Here is a 21,319-nt window from a genome sequence, read left to right on the forward strand (position 1 = left end):
CATCACATTTCAGGGATGCAGGTGAGTGAGTTCCAGAGACCGCAGAACAACCTGGGGCCCACAGTTGACCTCACTTTCCCCAAACCCGTGAGCAGTGGTTTGCAAAGTGTGGCCCCTGGACCAGCACTATCAGCCTCAACTGGAAACTTGATAGAAACACAAATTCTTGGGTGCCACCCCAGACTCTGAAACCCTGGAGCAGGACACAACCAGGAGGCTTTGCTGCTCAGGACTGAGAACCGTGGGCGCGATTACCACAGAATCTTCTTCCCATTTAGCGAGCAGTTCCCTCTCCCTGCGGGCCCCCAACGCTATCGAAAACGGTCTGTTTCTGGCGTGGCTCAGTGGTTGAGCCTCAACCTATAGTCCAGGAGTTTATGGTTTGATTCCAAGTCAGGGCACATGCCTGGGTTAGGGGCTTAATCCCCAATGTGGGGTGAGCAGGGGGCAGCCGATCAATGAATTTCTCTTATCATTGACTAGAGGCCCGGTGCACAAAAATTTGTGCACTCAGGGGGGTCCCTCAGCTTGGCCTGTGCCCTCTCACAGCCTGGGACCCCTAGAGGGATATCCACCTGCTGGCTTAGGCCTGCTCCTCAAGGGATCGGGCCTAAGCTGGCAGTCAGACATCCCTCTGGCAGCCTGGGAGCCCTCAGGGGATGTCCACTTGCCAGCGGGGAGCAGGTGTAAGCTGCAGTCCGACATCCTTAGTGCTGCTGAGGAGGCAGGAGAGGTTCCCGCCACCACCGCTGTGCTGGCAGCCGTCAGCCTGGCTTGTGGCTGAGCAGAGCTCCCCCTGTGGGAGCGCACTAACCACCAGAGGGCAGCTCCTGCATTGAGCATCTGCCCCCCCTGGTGGTCAGTGTGTGTCATAGTGACCAGTCATTCCCAGTCATTTTGCTGTTAGGGTCAATTTGCATATTACCCTTTTATTATATAGGATGTTTCTATCTCTCTCTCCCTCTCCCTTCCTCTCTGAAATCAATAAAAATTTATTTAAAAGCAACAACAACAAAAAAACAAACAAACAACAACAAAAACGGTCTGTTTCTCCCTCCAAGGCGGGGCAGAGGGGAAGAAAGAAGGAGCCGCGTGGTGTTCATGGAGTGCTGGCTCTTGGCGCACCGGGACCTTGGCGTGGGTCCTATCATTTAACCCGAAACGCGATCCTGTGGAGCAGCTGTGTAGCGCTCCCCCAGCTGAGGAGAAAGGCCGAGCCGCTGCCCAAGGGCACATAGCGAGTAGCAGACCTGGTCTGCGCCCGCATCTCTCCTTCAAGCAGGAGTGGCTTCTGGGGCTCACTGGCTGCTCCCCCACTGCTCAGGACCATCAAGGTCCTGCAGAGCACGAAAGGGCAAAGGGCCCAGCTCAGCGGGAAAAGCCTCAGCGTCCTGCAGGGCCATTTGTATTTAATAAAACTGTTAGGGTTGCCGAAGGAAGAAGGCTCGAGGCCAAAAGAGGTGAAGAATTAGGAACTGATTAGGTCCTCTGGAAAACCAGATGGGCTGAGCCCCAAAATGGCGTCAGCCCCCAGGGACAGGGAGTCAGAGGTTAAAAGGACTATGGCGGGCTTTTTCTGGGCAGAGAAGCCTCTGGGTGGTCTGGATCCTGGAAAGTCTGGAGGGGAGAGATAATGGTCTGAGCAAGTGGAATGTGGTCTATCTAAGCAAAAGGGACGGTCCACTGTGCAGTGGCCTAAAGGTCCGTTCCCAGGGGAGGGGGTATCCATTCAATTATGTGATCAGACCTAACAGAAACCCGTTCCTTTGCAGGCTCTAACGCAGTGGAAGGAGTCCTACAGCAGCTTTTAATGTGTACCATTTACGATGATCAACATCGGTTTCTGGAGCCTCGGAGATCTGTTTCCGGTCCTGTCCCCTCCACTATTGCTTTGACCTCATCATCCTGGTCTATAGAAGTGGGAAGACCCTCACTTGCCATGTGCATCTCCTAAGATTTGATGGGATGCTAATGAGAAGGCAGGTGAAAACATGTTGGAAAACCCAAGTGCCCTACGCCCTGTGGAACACCAAATTACAATCTTTAATCAGCACCATCATTACAGTCCATGAAAAAATGATTTGTTTCAATAAGCCAATGAATTCCACACTAAAAATAAAGTCAAGGAGAGGTTCCGCTACACTCTATAATTTATATGCAATTTGGTTATCATGTTGGCCAGTCGTGGGGGGGGTGGGGGGGGCGGCTCCCATGGAGTCCAGCTCCAGGTCCTGCAGGCGCTCACCTGAAATACGGGTGCGTCTGGAAGAACATCGTTTCTTTCTTGGTGGCCTCCGCCAGGCTCAGCTTGTCGGTGATCTCCTGCTGGCCCCGGCACTTGACTATCATGTAGCCCTTCTTGAGGCGGTACGTGAGGTTCTGCGCCACGTTCACCACATTTTTTTCGGCGCCCTTGTCCACCAGGTCCGGTTTGGTCAGGATCCCTGTGAGATGATAAGAAGGGCATGGAAAGGTCAGTTCTCTTCTCAAATACACTTGACCCCTGCGGGGCTATGGGATCCTTTCTTGGCGAGGACCAACAGAGCCTTTTGCAGCCTTGATTGCCCAGTACCTGCCAGTCATTCATTCATTTCATCATCACCCCTCAGATTTGCTCCCCCACTCACTCAGTTCACCCACTGCCTTGCGTAATTGACTTAACAAACGTTTGCTGGGTGCCTGCTGGGTGCCAGCACTGGGTAGCAGCGTCGTCACAGGTGGCCGGCTCCATCACCACGTTCCTAAGAAGCTGCCCTGGTGCTTAAGCCGCTTCATTTCTCTTCTGTTCTATTACCAGAAGGTGTTATGTAGACTCACGACAAGGTTTGTGTGAGCACAGACCTTCAGGTGACTAACAGAGCCAAGTCTTGTCTGAACCTGCGTTTGCACCTTCCATTGGTAAAGGAGAGGGCCTTCCCCTGGGAGGGGAGATAGCAGCCGGGAATGCCCTTCCCTGGAACCAGAACTCATTCATGGAAGCCTGGGTCATTGTACTCTATTCTGAGAAAAGGGTGTCAGATCATGAAAATGGAAGCTTGCAATTCGAATCCCCCTGGCCGGGGAGACAGGGCCTTCTACTGTGCCTCAGTTTGAAACACATGCCTCCAGCTACAGAATCAGCTCATAAGCATCATGTAATGACCCCACTGTTGGGCCACAGAGAAGGCCACTCTTAGCAATGTTTAGATGCTTGAATTTTTTCTCTTTTTAAGTGTGTTTATTCCTGAATGCGTTATGCATACATATTAAATTAACAAATGCTTATTAAGCACACTGCTGCAGGTGTTGAGGAATGAGTAAGACTGCATCGTTCCTGATTTCATGAATATCCCTCCACCTTCTAGTGGGAAAAAGCCAGATAAATTATCCTAGTAATATATAAGAAATAAACAAAAATACCTAATATTGATAAGCGTCATGCAGAGAATGAAAAGAAAGGCAAATAAATGACTACAGGCTGGGCGGCTGGACAAGTGTAGGCTGGCTGGACAACGAGGGCCAGGAGGCAACGTTTGGGCTGTGACCTGAATGAGAGGAAGGAGCCAGCCCTGTGGGTGGAGAGGGAGCTGGCTGACTGAGCTGCACTGGACAGTAGTGGACGAGGTGGGGAGTGATGGGAGCCGTGGTCTCAGGGGCATGCAGAAACCAGGTCCCAGATGCGCTGTGGTCCAGGCAACGTGGTCTGGGTTTGACTATGGAGACCGAAGCATTGGAGAGTAAAAGCAGAGGAGGGCATGGCCTGCTTTACAGGTCTAAGGCCAGGGGAGGGTGGACTGTTGTGGGCAAGGTGAATGCCAGGAGACCTGAGCATATCTGCGTAGCCCAGGCAGGCGACGATGGAGGCTGGGTCTAGGTAGTGACTGTGGGGATGGAGAGGGGCAGACAGATTTGGTATTAGTTCTGGAAGCAGGGTCGCCAGGACTTCAGATGAATTAGACACAGAAGCAAGGAGAAGGAGGAATCAAGAGTGACTCTGATTTGGCTTTAGACCCGGGCGGGTGGATGTGGGGCCGTGAAGGGGTGGGGAAGCCTTGGGGAGGAGGAGAATTGGGTTGGGGGAGGGTGATACCAAAATTAGTGCTTTGGTCACAGTACCTAGGAGACACTTAATGGACATCCAAGTGGAGACATCAAGTCTAGGGAAAGGTAAGTTACAGATATAGACTTGGGAGTCACTGGCACGTAGAACGAATTCAAAAGCATGGACAGATAAGGTCACTTCATGAGAGTGTGTTGATAGAGGGAGAGCTCAGAACCAAGTTCTGGTTTCCAATATTTAGAGGTCAGAGAAATGAAGCAGCAGCCAGCCAAGGTGACTAGGAATGTGACTTGCAGGTGGCCAGCGAAGGAGAGGAGAACCCAGGGAGAAACTGTGCACACGATAATTCTTCATGTAACCCTCCCAACAACCCTAGCAAGTGGTTGTGACTTAGCACCATTTATAGATGAGGACAAGAGGCAGGCGAGGAGAGGTTAAATGCATTGCCCAAGGGTGTGGAGCCGGTAAGTGGTAGAATGAGGATCCAAACCCAGGCAGTCTGTGCTCTTAAACCAAGTCCCTATAACGCCATGGAGGGTGACATTGAAGAAAGGACATTTAGGAGAACACAGTTTCCCACAGAGTTCTGCTTGAATTTAAATCCTGCAGATGCTGAAGCTCCAACATTAGCCTGGAAGTGTGTTCACTGGGGTCTGGGACGGTCTTTTCCCTGTACCCAGGGGTCCTAGACCTGCGCTGTGTTATGGCAGAACTGATGGGCCAGTCACTTCTCCTTTCTGGGCCATTGCGGGTAAAGTAAAGTGGGTCTTGACCCCATCCAGAATGGCTCATGAATGCAATGAGTGATGAGAAGGAGGGTGAAGAAGCACATTCTGGCGGCTCATCTAACCCTGATTGTGAGTGAAGATGACCAGCAGGGATGGACCCTGAGCCCATGGAGCTTGGGCTGGAACAGTGCTTGGACCTAGCGCAGGATGTGGGCGTCACTAACGGTGGACCTAACTCCAGGGCCTTCCACATGGGCGAGGATCTCCCCTCCCTTCCCATCTCCTGGAAGCCTGATTCTTCCTTCTTACCTATGGTCCTGTCTCCTTCGGGGTCCACCTCGTGAGCCATGCTCAGCGCCTCTGTGGTGGCGATGTCCACGTTACAGGGGACCACCACCAAGTTGATGGTCTGCTGCCTCTGGATGTACTTCTTGATGAGTGCCTTGATCTGGTGCCACAGAATCACACAAAGGAAGAGCAGGTTTCTGATTACTCAGCAGCACATCATCATCGTGAAAACCAAAGTCATCCCAGCGCATGACCCCGTTTTCACACTTCCGAGCCCTAGCGTGGCCTGTCCCCTTCCTTTGGAATGCCCACCCCACCTGCCCTTACGGAGTTCTCTGTTGATTTTTCCTTATTCCTCAGAGCCCATCACTGGTATAGCTTCTCTCCTGAAGACTCAATTCTTATGGCCCGATGCAACCTCTCCTTCCTCCCCAGATCTCTCCTGGAAGCCTTCCGAGATTATTGTCACTCTATTAGCATGATTTTCTATGTGCTGTACGTTCCCCAGAAGCCCAGAGGTACTAGGGAAGTCCACCCACGGCATGGATGAATGAGCACCCTCCTGGCGGGTGAGAAGTGTGGAATTAGTCACTAACTCCGTAAGGAAAATGAGCGAATGACACTGCTCCTGGAGACACAGAACGGTGATGTGGATGTTGAGGAAGAAACCAACACTTCACTGCCCAAGATTTTTCCCAGAGCCTGCAGAGGCCCGCACAGGAGGTTCCTGCCACACCCCGAGTTTGGCTATGGTTGGCTTCCCCACCCTGGCAGTAATCCCCATAAAAGGGGAAAAGGGCAGGCAAGTGACTCTAGTTCCTAGGATAGAAGGGTCTCATCTTCTCCCCCTCACAAACTCTATCCCACCATACCCTGGACCCTACCCTTGCACCTGAGACCATCCTATCTCCTCGGCTCCCATGTGAGCTGGCTTAGCAAAGCTCGACAGAGCTAGTTTGGGGACAGGCCTTGCCCAAAGATCAAGTGTGACTCAAACATCCCAGTAAGACTTTGCGCTCAGGCAGCCTTAAGTGGGAAGGTCTTTAGGAAAGAAGCATCAGGCTCAGTGGCTCTTGGTTTGTACTGGTCATTGCTGTCCTTGGCTGTCATCCCTCCCATTGTGCTGCCTTCTTGCTCCTGCCCAGAGATCACAGACCATGTTCTGATTACTTTACGTAGCGTTATTTTTTAATTGTTGCTAAAATTGGCAGATTTCATGTGAAAATTTGAATTTCTGGCATCTGTTGACTATCTCAAGACAGCCAACACTGGGCCCACAGTCTTTATTTTAGGTTGGATGGGAGCTGTCCCATGCACCCCCAGTCCCACCAAGTCAATTTCTCTTGTTTCCATGACCTGTCAGGCTCTACTCAGATCCTCAGTATAAGCCCCATTCCCAGGAGGTCTTATTCCAGTCTCCTTCCAGTCACTCAGAGTGAGTGCTGGGGAGGCACACCACAGCCCTTGGGGTGACCGGCAGAGGCCTCAAAGTCTCCCCAACTTCAGCTTGGCCCATTCCCAAGTTCCGGAAAGGCTCACCTGCAGTCCGATGTCCTGGGGCTGGTTTCCCACAGCCACCCTGGCGATGCCAGGAAGATCAATGAGGGTCAGATCCGGAACCTCGGGGGAGGTGATCTCCAGATTGATGAGCTCGTGGCTGATGCCAACTCCATTCCCGGCTATGGTGTTCTGGGCTATGGAGGCCAAGAGAAGAGAAACCCAGAGTCCAAGTTAATGACCCACCTGAGAAAAAGCAGTTGTTCTTGAAGGTGACTGTTGGTATTCAGAGTATAGGAGCTTCAGAGAGTCCCAGGTGCTTGGACACATTTCACAGAAACCTGCAGACTGATCTCAGGCCACTGAGGTGGCCGTCCATGTATTCAGGGGTAGCATGTACATACACTCTCAGAAATCCCAGAGGAAAACATCCGATTTATTCCCATTGGCATTGTGGATGGGTTCTGTTCTCTTTATGTTTTTAAATATTTTTCATTGGGTATTCACTGAGTGTGGTGATGGTTATGTCCACAAATCCTTCAACATCCCTCTCACCAAAAGATGGAGCCTTGAGTGGGGTCAGACAGAGACGTGGCCACCAAGTGGCTGCTGGGGTGAGTTTAGATCAGCGACCCAAGACAGTGGTGACCAGGACAGCCGGGGGGTAGAGTGGAGTCCTGTGGGGACACTTCCCAGGGTGGGGGAGTTAACTGAGAAGCAAAGAAAGAATAGGAAGGGGGTAGAAGGGACAGTGTGAGAGGCAGGGGCATCAGCAGGAGGAAGCACATGGGAAGAAGAGAGGGCGCTCCCTGGGAGGAGAGGATGCTGCCTGGGAGGTGGAAAGGGTGCTGCCTGGATAAAGGAGAGGGGGTTCCTTGGAGGAGGAGAGGGTGCTCCCTCAGAAGAGGAGAGGGTGCTCCCTGAGAGGTGAGGGTGCTCCCTGGGAGGAGGAGAGGGTGCTCCCTGAGAGGAGAAGGTGCTCCCTGTGAGGTGGAGAGGGCACTGCCTGGGAGGAGGAGAAGGTGCTCCCTGAGAGGTGAGGGTGCTCCCTGAGAGGTGGAGAGGGTGCTCCCTGGATGGCGGAGAGGGTGCTCCCTGAGAGGTGGAGAGGGTGCTCCCTGGGAGGAGAGGGCACTCCCTTGAAGAGCTTAAGAAGCCCCGAGGCCCAGGAGGAGCTGGAGGAGGCGGGACAGTGAGGGGAGCAGCCCCAGCAGCAACCACAGCCCCAGGCCTTACCTTTGTATATTTCCCTCTCCACCTGGGAGGGGTCCTGGAGCTGGAGCTCTGTGCTCCGGTAGCTGATCTTCCCCGTCCACAGGGACTCTCCCGCCACCTGCTTCTTCAGCTTCAGCACCAGCGGACATCTGGTCACGATTCCTGAAAGACACGTTCCCAAACCCGGGTTTCCTTTAGAAGAAGTGTCACAAATCCACCTTGGGAGACCGGTCTTGGAGGCGGTGTGTGTGCCCGGAGCCCACCCTGCCCCCAGGCCTGAACTGTGAGCAAGCCTGGGCCTGGGCCATGGACAACGTCCCTGCGCTGAGCCGCCCCACCTGCGACCCCTGCCTCTGGCTCCTGGAGCCTGGCCCCTGGGACGCGGAGGGTCCCAGAGCTGAGAGGGGCCAGGAACGTGACCAGGACCAGGCCTCCAGGACCCACAGTCCCCTCGAGGGGAAGCCCAGGGCGCCAGGCCGCACAGCCCTGCAGTTCCTGAACCAGCCAGGAGGCGCCAGCCCCAGAGAGGACGGAGGGACGCGGGCTCCTGGTGCTGCGCTGAGCCCCAGCCGCCCACACCAGCGCCCAGCACGCAGGCTGCACCCCAGGAAGCGGACAGAAGGCAGCCAACAGCTCGAGGAGCCGCACCCCTGGGGACCCCGAGACTGCCCTGTAGGCAGCCCTGCTGCTCCTTTCCCTCCTGCGGAATGCACAGGCTTTCCTGGGACAGATTCCTCCCCGAGGGCAGTCCATAACGTGCTAAGTACTGTTTACATGAGCTATCTACGTGCCCATCAGTAGACAATGGGATAAAGAAGTTGTCGGGCACAGTGACTGTTTTTTATAGAAGACTAGAAGTCCGGTGCACAATAATATGTGCACTGGTGGGGGGGAGGTCCCTCAGCCCAACCTGTGCCCTCTCACAGTCTGGGACCCCTCGGGAGATAACCACCTGGTGGCTTAGACCCACTCCCCTGGTGGCAGATGGCACGCCCAATCCCGCAGTGTCTGCCCCGTCTCCCCCGGTTGCAGATGGCAGGTCTGGATCCCGCGGCCGCCCGCCCTGCCCACCCCGCCCCACACACAACAGTCCCGGATCCAGGGCTGGGGTGGGCGGCAGCTCGGGATTGCACTGCTGCCGGCCCCGCCCGCACCGCCCCACACACAACAGGCCCAGATCCAGCGCTGGGGCGGGAAGAGGCTCAGGATTATGCTACCACCTGCCCCGCCCAGCCCCACACACGGCAGGCCAGGATCTCCCGCTGGGGTGGCCAGCGGCTGGGGATCACGCCCCAGGCGGGGCAGCACAGGGGGATCTGCCTGCAGTATGCAAATTAGTGGTCATCTTTGTTGGCGGTTAATTTGCATATCATGCTGATTAGCCAATGGGAGGCGTAGCGAAGGCATGGTCAATTACCATGTTTGTCTATTATTAGATAGGATAGGATAGCCTTCCAAAGAGCATATCTGACCAATTGTGGTTTGTTTTAAACAAAGAAACAAACTTTAAGGCTCTCAAGCAAGACACCTTAACCCTATCTAGCCCCACCCAGGGTGATCAGATCCCCCTCAATCTCATTATGTACCACCTTCCACAGCAATTGGCACCACCCAGCCTGACTCACTTCCCATTGGACCCCTAGGGGCCCAGGGGGGTATAAATGTGCAGGGCAGGAGTCACTGGGAACCTTCCTCTCAGCAGCTGAACCATGGAGCCCAGCCTTCCCCACTGTGGGCGCTGTGTGCCTGAGGCCTGGGATTCCCTGGAGGAGCCGCAGGAACCACGCCAGACCTTCCAGCACCGCGGGCCCTGGGCACTCCCTCTCTACCCGGGGCTGGGCCGCCTCACTTGGGACCAGCAAGACGTCAACCAGGAACTGAATTCTGGTTCCTGTGGGCTTCTGCGCCAGCACTGCCTGCTGCACAGGCCCAGCGCACAGAACACGTGCAGTCTGGGCACAGAGCTGCCTACACCACATGGGATGCCCAAATCCCAGGAGCTAGAGATGCCCCCAGCAATGGAGGACCCAACGCCCAGGAGCCAGGAGCCAGAGACACCTCCTGGGGTGGTGGCTGTGGCCCAGAAGCCCAGCTGATGCTCGCCCTGCAGACTCCTTCCGCCACAGGCCTCTCAGCGCGAGGGACCTCAGGAACGGACTTCTGAGGGACCCTCCAGCAAGGCTCTCAGGTGCCCCCAGTTCCTCGGGAGGCAGCGGCAGCAGATAGGAGGCACGCGGCCCAGGACTGCCAGGGGCTGCCTCCACTGAGACCCGTTAGTGAACCATCCTCTGCCACAAATGTTCTCGCAGTAACACTTCTGAGTGTGAAAGTCCTGTAAGAAACGGGCCTTTGTGTGGGAGGCTGCCCATTGTTTTTACTAGCAAGAAGTGCAAACAAGGATCCCCCTGAGTTGGACTCGCCCGCCTGGCCCCCCAATATTTCCAAATTATCTCTTGTCTCTTCTCTTTCATTTGTGTGCGGTTCCTCTTCCAGATCCCGAACCCTAAACCACGCGGGACGTGGGGGTGCACACATACAACATCTGGCGCCTCAACGGGAAATCTGGAAGAGAAGACTTCGCCTAGAGCGAAAAAACGAAGATTCACCGGAAAGCTGGGAAAGAATTCACCGTACAGGTGGGGAGATATTTCACCGCACACAAAAGCCCACGATCAGCTGCAGAAGTGGCGATCTGTAAGTAGGGTGGGAACGTTTCCTTAGCCAGGCTAATGGGGCAGAATTGGGCTTAAAAAAAAGTAAGAAACTTTATTGTAGATTTTTGATTTGCATGCTTAAGGAATTAAAGTTTCAGAAGGTAATACAGTTTTTGCATGTTATTATAGAACATGACCCTTGGTTTCCTGAAGAAGGTACATCAGGTCTTGAATGTTGGTAAAGAGTGGGTCAAAATTTGAAAAAAAAGCTTAGCAGCAGGGGAAAAACTTGCCTCCAAACTGTTTCTCCTTGTGGAACACGGTATTTCATTTGCCAAAGGCTTTTAAAGAGACTAAGGAGGATAAACCTGGCTGAATGCTCAAATAACTGATGAAATGTTAGCAAGGCTGGGACAGTATAATGATGTGCAAAATCAGCTAAAGTATGTGCAGGAAGCTTATAAGCAAATTAGACTTTGTGGTCAAGCTTTTCAGTGATAATGTGTTGATGATAAAAGGCCAGTCGCTCTTCTCCCTGTAGAAGCGGAGAAGCCGGAGAAGCCTGTGGCGGCAACAAACCTTACCTGTTATCGCTAGAGAGAAAAAAAGTGGCGCTTTTAAATCCCCTCCCTTTGCCTTCTCGCCAAAAACATGGTTTTCCAAAGCCTTTGGTAACTTAAGACTTTAGAACATTGCTGAATTAAATAATAAAAAAATTATTAGATAGCTAGGTATTTTAAAGTGACAAAATTACTGAAATATTAACCTGAGTTTACAAAAAATAATATCTAGAGGATAGAATTTAATCTATTAATTGAATATGCCTTGTATTTTATTTAAAATATATCCTTAAAAATGTAAAAATATTATTAATTTGAGAAATGCTGAGTATTTAACTGGCCACCTGAAATTTGAAGCTTCTAAGAATTCAAATTAAGTTGGAAGAAATTATATAGTTGTGGTAACTAAATGCCTAAAGTAGAGAAATTTATTTTTGAGAAAATAATTTTTGTGTTTTCTCTGAAATAATTAGAAATTCAAAATATGTTACTTATTGGTCTAATTTTTTTTAAAAAAAGAAGAAGATTAATTCTGTAATCCCAACTGAATTTTTAAATACAAAAACCAGTTTAAATTTAATTGATGTTCTTTAAGATAATTATAAAAAGTATATAATCTTTAAATATATATTCGATGGTCTTTCCATGTTAAATTTCAAAGCTATAACCGAGGGATGATTCTTGGAGCACTCCAAGGGCCCGTAGTGATTCAAAAAAGAATTTGTTCTCTCTTCTTAAAGGAAATAGTTAAAATTTAGTCAATCTAATATACTTGAAATCACATGGAAAGCTTTTATCAAATAAAAATTAATAACTATATTTTACTTATATACATATATTTTAAATGTTATGAGGGTTTTGGCCTCTAGGAAGGCCAAAATAGAGTGACGGTATATTTCTTAGATACAGCCAAATTTTTCAGCAGCGGAAATTTAAAAGAGAAAAAACTCCTAGCCGCCTGCATTGTAAATAGGTTGGAGGTGGGGCAGCATTTGTGCCTCAAGGATCAAACATATAAATTTACTTGCTTTGCTTTTTAAAGATATCTACTTTAATTACTTTATAAATTAGCTTTTTAAATTATAATCAAGTTTGATATAATTTCAGCTAAATGAAAAGCCAATATTTTTATAAACAATTAAATTCTAATAAAGCCCTCTGAAAGTTACTGGGACTACCCATGATCCCTCTGTATATACAAATAAGCCTAAAGGAATACTCTTTAAAAATATAATTCTAATATTAATAAAAAGAAGAAATTTAAAATTTTGAAATCTCTTTCGCTAATATTTACAGGGTAAATTAAAGATTATTATTAAAATATTAAATCTGATCTTTACTAGTAGTCGACATAATGTAATGAGAGTCATTGAAATATAGCTATTTGGCTGCATGGCCCATTATTCAAGCAGTAGCTCTGTAAGTTGCTTGGTGTAAATAAGAAAGAAAATTGTCTTAAAAAAAAAAAAAAAAAAAGGAGAAACCAAGATGGTGGCATAGGTAAACACCGGAGATTGCTGCCTCCCACAACCATTTCAAAAATCCAACTAAAAGACAAAACAGACATCATCCAGAACCACAGGAAGGCTGGCTGAGTGGAAATTCTACAACTAGAAGGAAAGAGAAAAGCATACCGAGACTCAGAGGAGCTGTGGTGAGGAAGTAAAATACAAAGGTGCGGAGGTGCATGCAGAGCGGGCTGGTGGCTGAGGACACGGTTGTCTTTTTCAATCGAGAGGGAGTCTCAAGCTCTGAGCTCCAGTTCCGGGTGAGTCTCTGGGGACCCAGACTCATACGGGAGAAACGGGACTGTCTGGCATCAGTAGGAACTCAAGGGCAGCTTTCTCTCGGAGGTGCTCGTAGTGATTGCCTGGACACTGAGAAGCGGGGCCTCTGAGAGCAGGACTGAGAACAGCCATAACTGCTCGCTCCGCCCTGTTGATCCCCTGGGACCCTGCCCCGCCCAAGCCCTGCACGGAGGCTTTTGCATATGAAAGGCCCAGCCCTTTGCAATCTGAAAATTACTTAACAAACTGCAGCTGGCCCAAGGCTCCAGGGCAACTTGCATTGCTACACAGCTGGCTCCTGCTGGATAGCCTCAGGCAGAGGCTAGATTAGCACCTCTTTAGAGATCCAGGAGCCAGTGTGCCTGGCGGTCAGAGTGGGACAATCCAGATTGCAGCTCCTCGGATCCATAAAGGACACACTCAGGGGGCAGACTCAGTGAGCACCAAAGCCCCACTGAAGCAAGTCTTGTCCCGGAGGGGTGTCTCCAGCACAGAAGATCTCCCACTGCAGACACAGCTGATTCTCACAGCCAATTGGCCTGGTGGTCAATCCCTCCCAGTGTTACCTACAACAATCAAGGCTTAACTACAACAAGACTGTGCACAAAGCCCACAAGGGGGTGCACCAAGAGTGTCCACCTCAGGTAATTGAGGAGGCTGAGCCACTGGGCCCTATAGGACACCTAGCATGGAAAGCCACTCTATCAACACAGGGAAGCACAAAAAATGTGGAAACAAAGAAACAGGACACAAATGACAGAAATGGAGGAAAGCAAACTACTGGATATAGAGTTCAAAACCACACTTTTAAGGTTTTTCAAGAACTTTCTAGAAACCACCGATAAATTTAGTAAGGCACTCAAAAAGTCTGGTGAGACTGCCGATAAATGTAGTGAGACCCTCAAGAAATCTAGTGAGACCCTCGAGGTTATGAAAAAGGACCAACTAGAAATTAAGCATACACTGACTGAAATAAAGGATATTATGCAGAGTTCCACCAGCAGACTAGAGGATCACAAGAATCAAGTCAAAGATTTGAAATACGAAGAAGCAAAAAACACCCAACCGGAAAAGCAAAATGAAAAAAGAATCCAAAGATACGAAGATAGTGTAAGGAGCCTCTGGGACAGCTTCAAGCGTACCAACATCAGAATTATAGGGGTGCCAGAAGATGAGAGAGAGCAAGATATTGAAAACCTATTTGAAGAAATCATGACAGAAAACTTCCCCTACCTGGTGAAAGAAATAGACTTACAAGTCCAGGAAGCACAGAGAACCCCAAACAAAAGGAATCCAAAGAGGACCACACCAAGACACATCATAATTAAAATGCCAAGAGCAAAAGACAAAGCGAGAATCTTAAAAGCAGCAAGAGAAAGACAGTCAGTTACCTACAAGGGAGTACCCATACGACTGTCAGCTGATTTCTCAACAGAAACTTTGCAGGCCAGAAGGGAGTGGCAAGAAATATTCAAAGTGATGAATGCCAAGAACCTACAACCAAGATTACTTTATCCAGCAAAGCTATCATTCAGAATTGAAGGTCAGATAAAGAGCTTCACAGATAAGGAAAAGCTAAAAGGGTTCATCACCACTAAACCAGTATTATATGAAATGCTGAAAGGTATCCTTTAAGAAGAGGAAGAAGAAGAAAAAGGTAAAGATAAAATTATGAACAACAAATACACATCTATCAACAAATGAATCTAAAAATCAAGTGAATAAATAATCTGATGAACAGAATGAACTGGTGATTATAATAGAACCAGGGGCATAGAAAGGGAGTAGACTGACTATTCTTGGGGGGGAAAGGGGTGAGGGGGATGCGGGAAGAGACTGGACAAAAATCGTGCACCTATGAATGAGGATAGTGGGGGGGGGTGAGGGCGGAGGGTGGGAGGCGAACCGGGTGGAGGGGAGCTATGGGGGGGTAAAAAGAGGAACAACTGTAATAATCTGAACAATAAAGATTTAATTAAAAAAAAAAAAACGGGAAAAAAAAACACCTCTCAAAATGTGTTCTAATAATTGCCCTGGAAGGAAATAAAAAGAGGTTTCCTTCAAATACATAATTAAAAGTCAATGTTAGGCTTCATAAATAAAAGTAAAGAATTTGTGTTTTTGTCTCCTGAGAAAACTTATGTAAAGTTATTCAAAGGCTAATAGCTGAGATTTAGTTAATGTCATTTACTGTCTATAACCAAGGACAAGTTGGAAAAAATAAACCTTATTTCAGATTGATTTAAATTGGCTAGTTAAAATAAATGAATATTCATAAAAACATTGTTGTACTGGGCAGGAAACTGTTCCTGAAGCGTTAACTAATTCTTTACTAATGGCTTATCTCATAGTTCAAAAACTGCTTAACATGCAATGACTACAAAGTAGTCATATTTCTGTGCATAAAATTAAAAAGTTATCAAGAGTGCATTGCAAAATTTCCAAAAATTTCTTAATATTATTTAAATTAAAAAAGAAGGGAGATTTTGGAGTAATCCCCTGTGAGTAAATCACATCAAGAAAATTTTACTTTAAAAATTAATTTTTCACTTATAATGCTGAAGACAAGACACCCATGAAAACACACATGGTGTCAAAATAAGCCAAAGGAAAATCGTTTGGGCAAATATGAAAGGATCCCAAGTCTAGTTTACAAAAAATATTCCTTTGGTCAAGAATATGTTTGTATATTTCCAGAAAATCTCTCCAAGCCCGTGTGGATTCCTGCAACAATGAATCCCAGAGAGGAACTGACAACACATGAAGACAAGAGGAGAAACAGTCCAGAGATGGAGTTGGTTAAGATGTCTTGCCATGGTAGCAGTCAGCAGCTGTGCATCGCTGCAGGTTGCCCAGGACCAAACCAGAGAAGGGCGGATCTGCATTGCCACCGTTTGCCCACCACCCAGAACTAGCATATCAGAGCTGGCATGGACACATACGGAACTGTGGGACATTGAAACTGGGACTCAAGGAACTGTTGGCCCAGAAAGGAACTTACTACAGACTGATTCATCTGCCTCAGCATAACCACTATTGCTTGTCTCATTTTTGTTCTCATATGCTTATTTCTCGTCTGCAGATGCAGAATGAAGAGTCTTAAAAGGACTCGAGCCCTTCAGGCAGCAGTCACCTTTCAAGAATTATTAAGGAAAAGAAACGGGGGAGATGCGGGAGGCTGCCCATTATCTTCACTAGCAGAGAAGTGCAAACAAGGATCCCGGAAGGCTGGTGATCCTTGAACCCATGGCAGGGCCTGAGTTATGCACCGATTGTCTAGTCCAGACAATGGGGGCTCAAGCTATTTCCTGATCAAATAGTCTCAGAGTAAATCTTTCTAATATTTACTGACCTTTAAGATAGTCTGTCTGCTACCGCAATTACTGCCTGCCTAAGGGCTTTATGTGTAACCAAAGTTGAATAAAAGGCTGGCGAGGCCTGGGCACCGGTGGAGGTCCTTCCCCTTGAGTTGGCGCAGACTTGCCCGCCTGGCCCCCCAATATTTCCAAATTATCTCTTGTCTCTTCTCTTTCATTTGTGTGTGGCCCCTCCTCCAGATCCTGAACCCTAAACCACGTGGGATGTGGGGGTGCACACATACAACACCTTTGTAGACATTTTCTTTCGGTTACCTAATAAATGTGGCAAGCATTCAAAATAAATAAATAAATGAATAAATAAAAAAGAAGAAGTGTCACAGGTGCCCTTCCCTCTCACCGCTCAGGAGCTGCCCCAGGTCCCCAGAGGCCCCACCTGAAATGTTTGTCCCTGTGTAGGGCTCGATCCAGGCCCCCCACTCACCACCCGGCCCTAGAAACACCTCGGTCACTGGCCTCTGGACCGAGTGCGTCCAGGTGGCAGATCAGGGCAGGGAGAGATGGAAGCAGTGATCCAGCCGAAGACGATGGATGCCCAACCCTCCCAAGATGCGGGAGAAGGCAGCGAGAGCCTGGGGGGAGCTGGACACCCCGAAGGAGGGTCCAAGGGGCGTCCAGGGCTGGTTTTCCAGGTCCCTGGTGGCGAGGGCGGACCCCCCCCAACCCTCCCCAACCCCCCCCCCCCCCCCCCGCCGCCACCACCGCAGCTGAAGCCAAAGGCTGGGACTGCCCTGAGCCTGTGGGCTGAGGCCAGAGTGTCGGCAGGCGGTGAGTGAGCCTGTCCCCTGAGGGAGGATCATCTCCTTGCCCAGCCTGGAGTTGCCCTGGACCACATGCCTGCCACTGGCATGCAGGCTCCCACCCTGGCACCCCTCTCCCCAGAACGCTGAACCCAGGGCAGAGGCGTGTGTCCCAGACTCTTGCTCTCAGGCATCAGGTGCCGGCTAATGGGGACCTCAGAGGCCCCCCAGGCGCCTGGTGTGCAGACTACCGTTGGGGGCTGTGCCGCCCTCTGGTGTCCCCACACCCTCCCCTATGCCGGGGTAGGGGGGGTGTCGGGCAGCCCCAGTGGGGTGCCAATGGTGCCTCCTAGCCCCTGGGTCTGCTGGGGTCTGGCTATGGCAGTGCTGGTGGGAGCCAGGAGCCAGGGAGAGGCCAGGAGGGGCCTGTCTACCCACTCTGAGGAGACTGTCTCTTTCCTGCTTTCCCCCTTTGCGATTATTTTATTAAACTGCACAACAGCTTCTTTTTATCTTTTTAAAGGACAACACATGATCCTGGCTAATAGCTTCTCTAAACATTGAGCAAATTCTTCAAGAGGACTTCGCATGTCACCCGAAACGTACAAATTTACACAATCTAAGAAGAAATGCTCTGCACTCCCTCGACCACAGGGGAGAAACAGCAGGGGCCCGGGACCTGGACTGACAGGGCCAGCGATAGCCATCGCCACGTGACAGTGGACCTGGAAACCTAGGGGCAGCTTGGGTGGTCCCTGCCAGCCCCCCTTCCCTCCCGCCCCCACATCCCCCCCAGGCTGTGCACTCCAGACCTAAGTCATCCAGGGCCTGCAGGCGCTGCCCTCCCGGTGGGCCTTCCCAGTGGCCTGTCTGACATCATTGGTACCCAGAGATGCTCTGTGGCCCCTCTGTGCTTACCGCTGCCTCTGGGAAGGGCGACGCCCGACAGCGCCTCCAGCACGGAGCTCTTGCCCGAGCTCTGGTCCCCGATGACGGCGATGGCGGGCAGGGCCAGGTCCTGCTCCACGCCCAGGGCCCGCAGGGAGTCGATGAGGTCGATGCAGGGGCGCACCTTCTCCTCGTACTGGCTGTACAGGTTGTTCTCGAGCCCCTGGGAGAGGCAGAGCAGAGTTCACACCCCTGGCCTCTGAGAAGGCTCCCACGGCCGCAGCGAATTTGCTGCGGAATTTGGGCGTCTGCTCACGTTGGCTGCAGACAGGAGGCCCCTGCGTTCTGTTGCTATTGAGGCTTTGCTTCTGCAGAAGCGGGGATATTTAGCTGAGGGTGGAGCGGCCTGGCTGAGCAGAGAGAAGGGACCCAGAAGGGCAGGAGGGGAGCTGGTCCCTGGGCCCTGGGGGAGGGTCCCCAATCGTGATGGTGGCAGGAGGAGCTGGAGGAAAAGCTCCCGGAAGGAGACCCCGACACGTGGAACAGCACGGAACAGAAGCCCAGACGCAGGTCGTCGCTGCCCCAGACGCTGGAATGTCCCTGGTGATTGCGGGATGTGTCTGGAGAGCTGGGGACACAGCTGTGACGTTGGTGGCAGCGGTCTCCCCTACAACCCCATCCTTCCTCCGCTGGTGGCTATAACGCGCCCTTCCAGAACGTTCTCCCTCCCACTCACCTTTGTCCTCTCAGGGCCCCTGGTTTCTCCTGGCATCTGAGGGTTCAATGTCATCAAGTTGAAGTTCTTGGTGAGGAAGCCTTGGTTCTTCTCTCCCAGGTGGGGAGAACCCATCATGTTGGGGGGAAACCTCATTTGTCCTCCTGGGGCGCCGAATGGCGGTGGCTGCTGCGGGAAGAAGCTCATTTCTGCCTTTGGAGCGGGCGGGGAGGGAAGCAGGTTATGCCTCGGCTGCTGCCCAAACCTGTGGCTTTTCGGCATTAGCTGATGGCCAGGGGAGCCGGCAGGTGCTTCTTGGAGAGCTCTGCAAAGACACAGACGGGGTGGCCCCAAGTTGCCCAGGCTGCACCTTGCCAGCCCCAGCACAGCCCCCCACTTCCCTCTACACACAGACTCGGGGAGACCAGGACCCCAGCATAGAGAGTGGGGTCTCCATGGGCCCTAGGGCTTGGGGATGAGAGGCAGGGGGCTCCACATTATCCTGGAGTGAATGTCCCCTGCCACTTGGAGACGCCTGTGGCTCAGGAGCAAACAGGGGACCCTTAGGTGTGGGGAGACGCAAGGCAGCATCCCCCAGGCCCCTGGAAGCCAGCGCCTGCCCTCCGGCCACTGTTTATCACCCAGGCCTGGTCAGACGCTGGGGAGCCCGGGAGGGGTGCTGCAGGAGGGGTGCTGAGGCCTGCAGTCAGGTCCAGGCAGCCCTGTTGTAGAAACAGCCGGTGCCTGAGGGCCACTCTGAGATGCTCCTTTTGTTTGGACAACAGCTCCTGTGGAGGCTGCTTTTCTGCACTTTCCAAGTCAAGGAACTGAAGTGCAGGAAGGGGCTGAACTGGGTAAGTCAGTGTTACAGATAAACCAGACCAGTTTGGCTCAGTGGATAGAGCACCAGCCTGCGGACTCAAGGGGCCAAGGTTCGATTCCGGTCAAGGGCATGTACCTTGGTTGCGGACACATCCCCAGTAGGGGGTGTGCAGGAGGAAGCTGATCGATGTTTCTAACTCTCTATCCCTCTCCCTTCCTCTCTGTAAAAAAAATCAATAAAATGTATTTTTTAAAAAATCTGAAGGCGTTATCATTGAACACAGAAATCAGTGCCCCTTCCTCAGGAGAGCGAGTTTTCCAGCCCATCTCTGAGGTGGCCCTGTGCCTCCAGCACCACAGCAGAGGGCGCCTGAACCCCGAGACTGAACCCGGGGACCAGGCTACGGGGCTCCGATCGGACACCAACACCCACATGTGTGACCCCCCCCCCCCCTCCCCATGGCACCAGTGCTCTCTGCCTGGAGACAGCGCTGGATCCCACGAGACTGCCCCTGCCTGCCCATGCCCCCTCCCATCCACAGGTTGTCACCTGTGTTTCTGACCGACTGGCTCTAGATCAGAGGTGCCGAGGACCCCCTCCTCGGTTCTGAATAATTTGCTACAGCGGCTCACAGAACTCAGAGAGAGACACGGTGCTTACAGATCACCGGCTTATAAGAGGATGTAACGCAGGAACAGCGCAGGGAAAAGCCACACCGCCCGGCGAGGGGGTGGGGGCACGGGCCTGCCACACCCTCTCCAGATTCGCTGCCCTCCCCAGACCTCCCCCAGTTCACCAGCCAGGAGCTCTCCGCACCTCGAACCCGGTCCTTTGGGGTTTGCACGGAGGCTTCAGCACAGAGGCATGATTGGTGCAATCAGCGACCACCAGCCAGTGAGCTCCGGGCCCTGGAGGTTGGGGGCGGAGCTGAAAGTTCCGACTCCCGGTCACAGGGCTCGTTCCAGGCACCAGCCCCGCCGGGCGCAGCTTAAACATCACCCGTTAACCCCGCGCTCTCAGCTCTCAGGGCAGTGACCGCGAACCTTATGGGCTCGGCGTGGCAGCATTTTGAAAAACCCTAACTTCACTCTGGTGCCGTGTCACATACAGCAATTTTTTGATATTTGCAACCATAGTAAAACAAAGACTTATATTTTTGATATTTATTTATGAATTTAAATGCCACTTAACAAAGAAAAATCAACCAAAAAAAAAATGAGTTCGCGTGTGACCTCTGACACGCGTGTCATAGGTTCGCCATCACTGTCTTAGGAAGTTCTGTGACAGGAACAGAGACACAGACCAAAACATAGACTATATTTCTTCCCCCCCCCCAATATTTCTATCCGTTGTGAAATGATCACTAGTAAGTCTAGTTAACATCCATCCCCGTACTGTTACAACCTTTTCTTTTTTTCTTGTGATGAGGACTTCTAAGATCTTCTCTCTTAGCAACTCTCAAGTCCTCAGTCCAGGATTGTTCAGGGTGGGGATGAAACGTACAGTAAAAGTCTGTGACTGCACGGTGACTGCACTCAGCCTATTTCTTGTCTATTTCTTATCCTAAATCACAGGATCGCACCGCACAAAGCCCCACCCCACCCCGGAGTGTGCACTTCACCGACGCTGAGCCGAGGTGTCCCCAAAGCCACCCCTTCCTGCCCACTGCGCCTGGAGCCGGATTCTGGAAGAGGGGGCCCCCTGGGCTCCCCCAGCAGCCACTCCTTTCCAGCGCCAACTCGGGTCTTAGTGAGCGGCACAACGGGCAGCAGCGGAAACTTACCTCTCTGGCTCCTGCCTAGGACACCGCCGGTTTACCAGGAAATCCTCCCCCGCCGGCCCTCACCGGCGAGCCTGCAGGACTTCGGGATGGACACTCCGCAGATCCCCCCTCTCCTCCGCCGCTCCCTTTATTTGCTGTGTGAGTCACGCCTCTCCACGGCTTTCCCCTCGGCAACAGCCAGAGAAACGAAACCACAGAAATGACGCGGAAGGCCACAGAAACGAA

General features: G+C 51.3%; 1 protein-coding gene across 2 annotated transcripts in view; it reads right to left on the reverse strand.

The window, feature by feature from the left end:
• Positions 1-21,319, reverse strand: part of MX2 (MX dynamin like GTPase 2) — a 35,372-nt gene extending 14,053 nt beyond the window's left edge. The window contains exons 1-7 of one of the 2 annotated variants that reach the window (XR_004973972.1): positions 21,095-21,319; positions 18,510-18,813; positions 17,804-17,996; positions 7,789-7,929; positions 6,595-6,749; positions 5,077-5,215; positions 2,246-2,444 (exon numbers count right to left, since the gene is read on the reverse strand). Coding sequence is in view for 1 of the 2 variants with exons in the window: in XM_036348839.1 (XP_036204732.1) it covers positions 2,246-2,444; positions 5,077-5,215; positions 6,595-6,749; positions 7,789-7,929; positions 17,804-17,996; positions 18,510-18,770 (1,088 nt within the window). In the remaining variant the exon portion in view is untranslated. The remainder of the gene's footprint in view (positions 1-2,245; positions 2,445-5,076; positions 5,216-6,594; positions 6,750-7,788; positions 7,930-17,803; positions 17,997-18,509; positions 18,814-21,094) is intronic. The other variant, XM_036348839.1, reaches the window with a different exon arrangement.

The sequence above is a fragment of the Myotis myotis genome, unplaced genomic scaffold, assembly GCF_014108235.1.
Source record: "Myotis myotis isolate mMyoMyo1 unplaced genomic scaffold, mMyoMyo1.p scaffold_m19_p_2, whole genome shotgun sequence".
Taxonomy (NCBI): Eukaryota; Metazoa; Chordata; class Mammalia; order Chiroptera; family Vespertilionidae; genus Myotis; species Myotis myotis.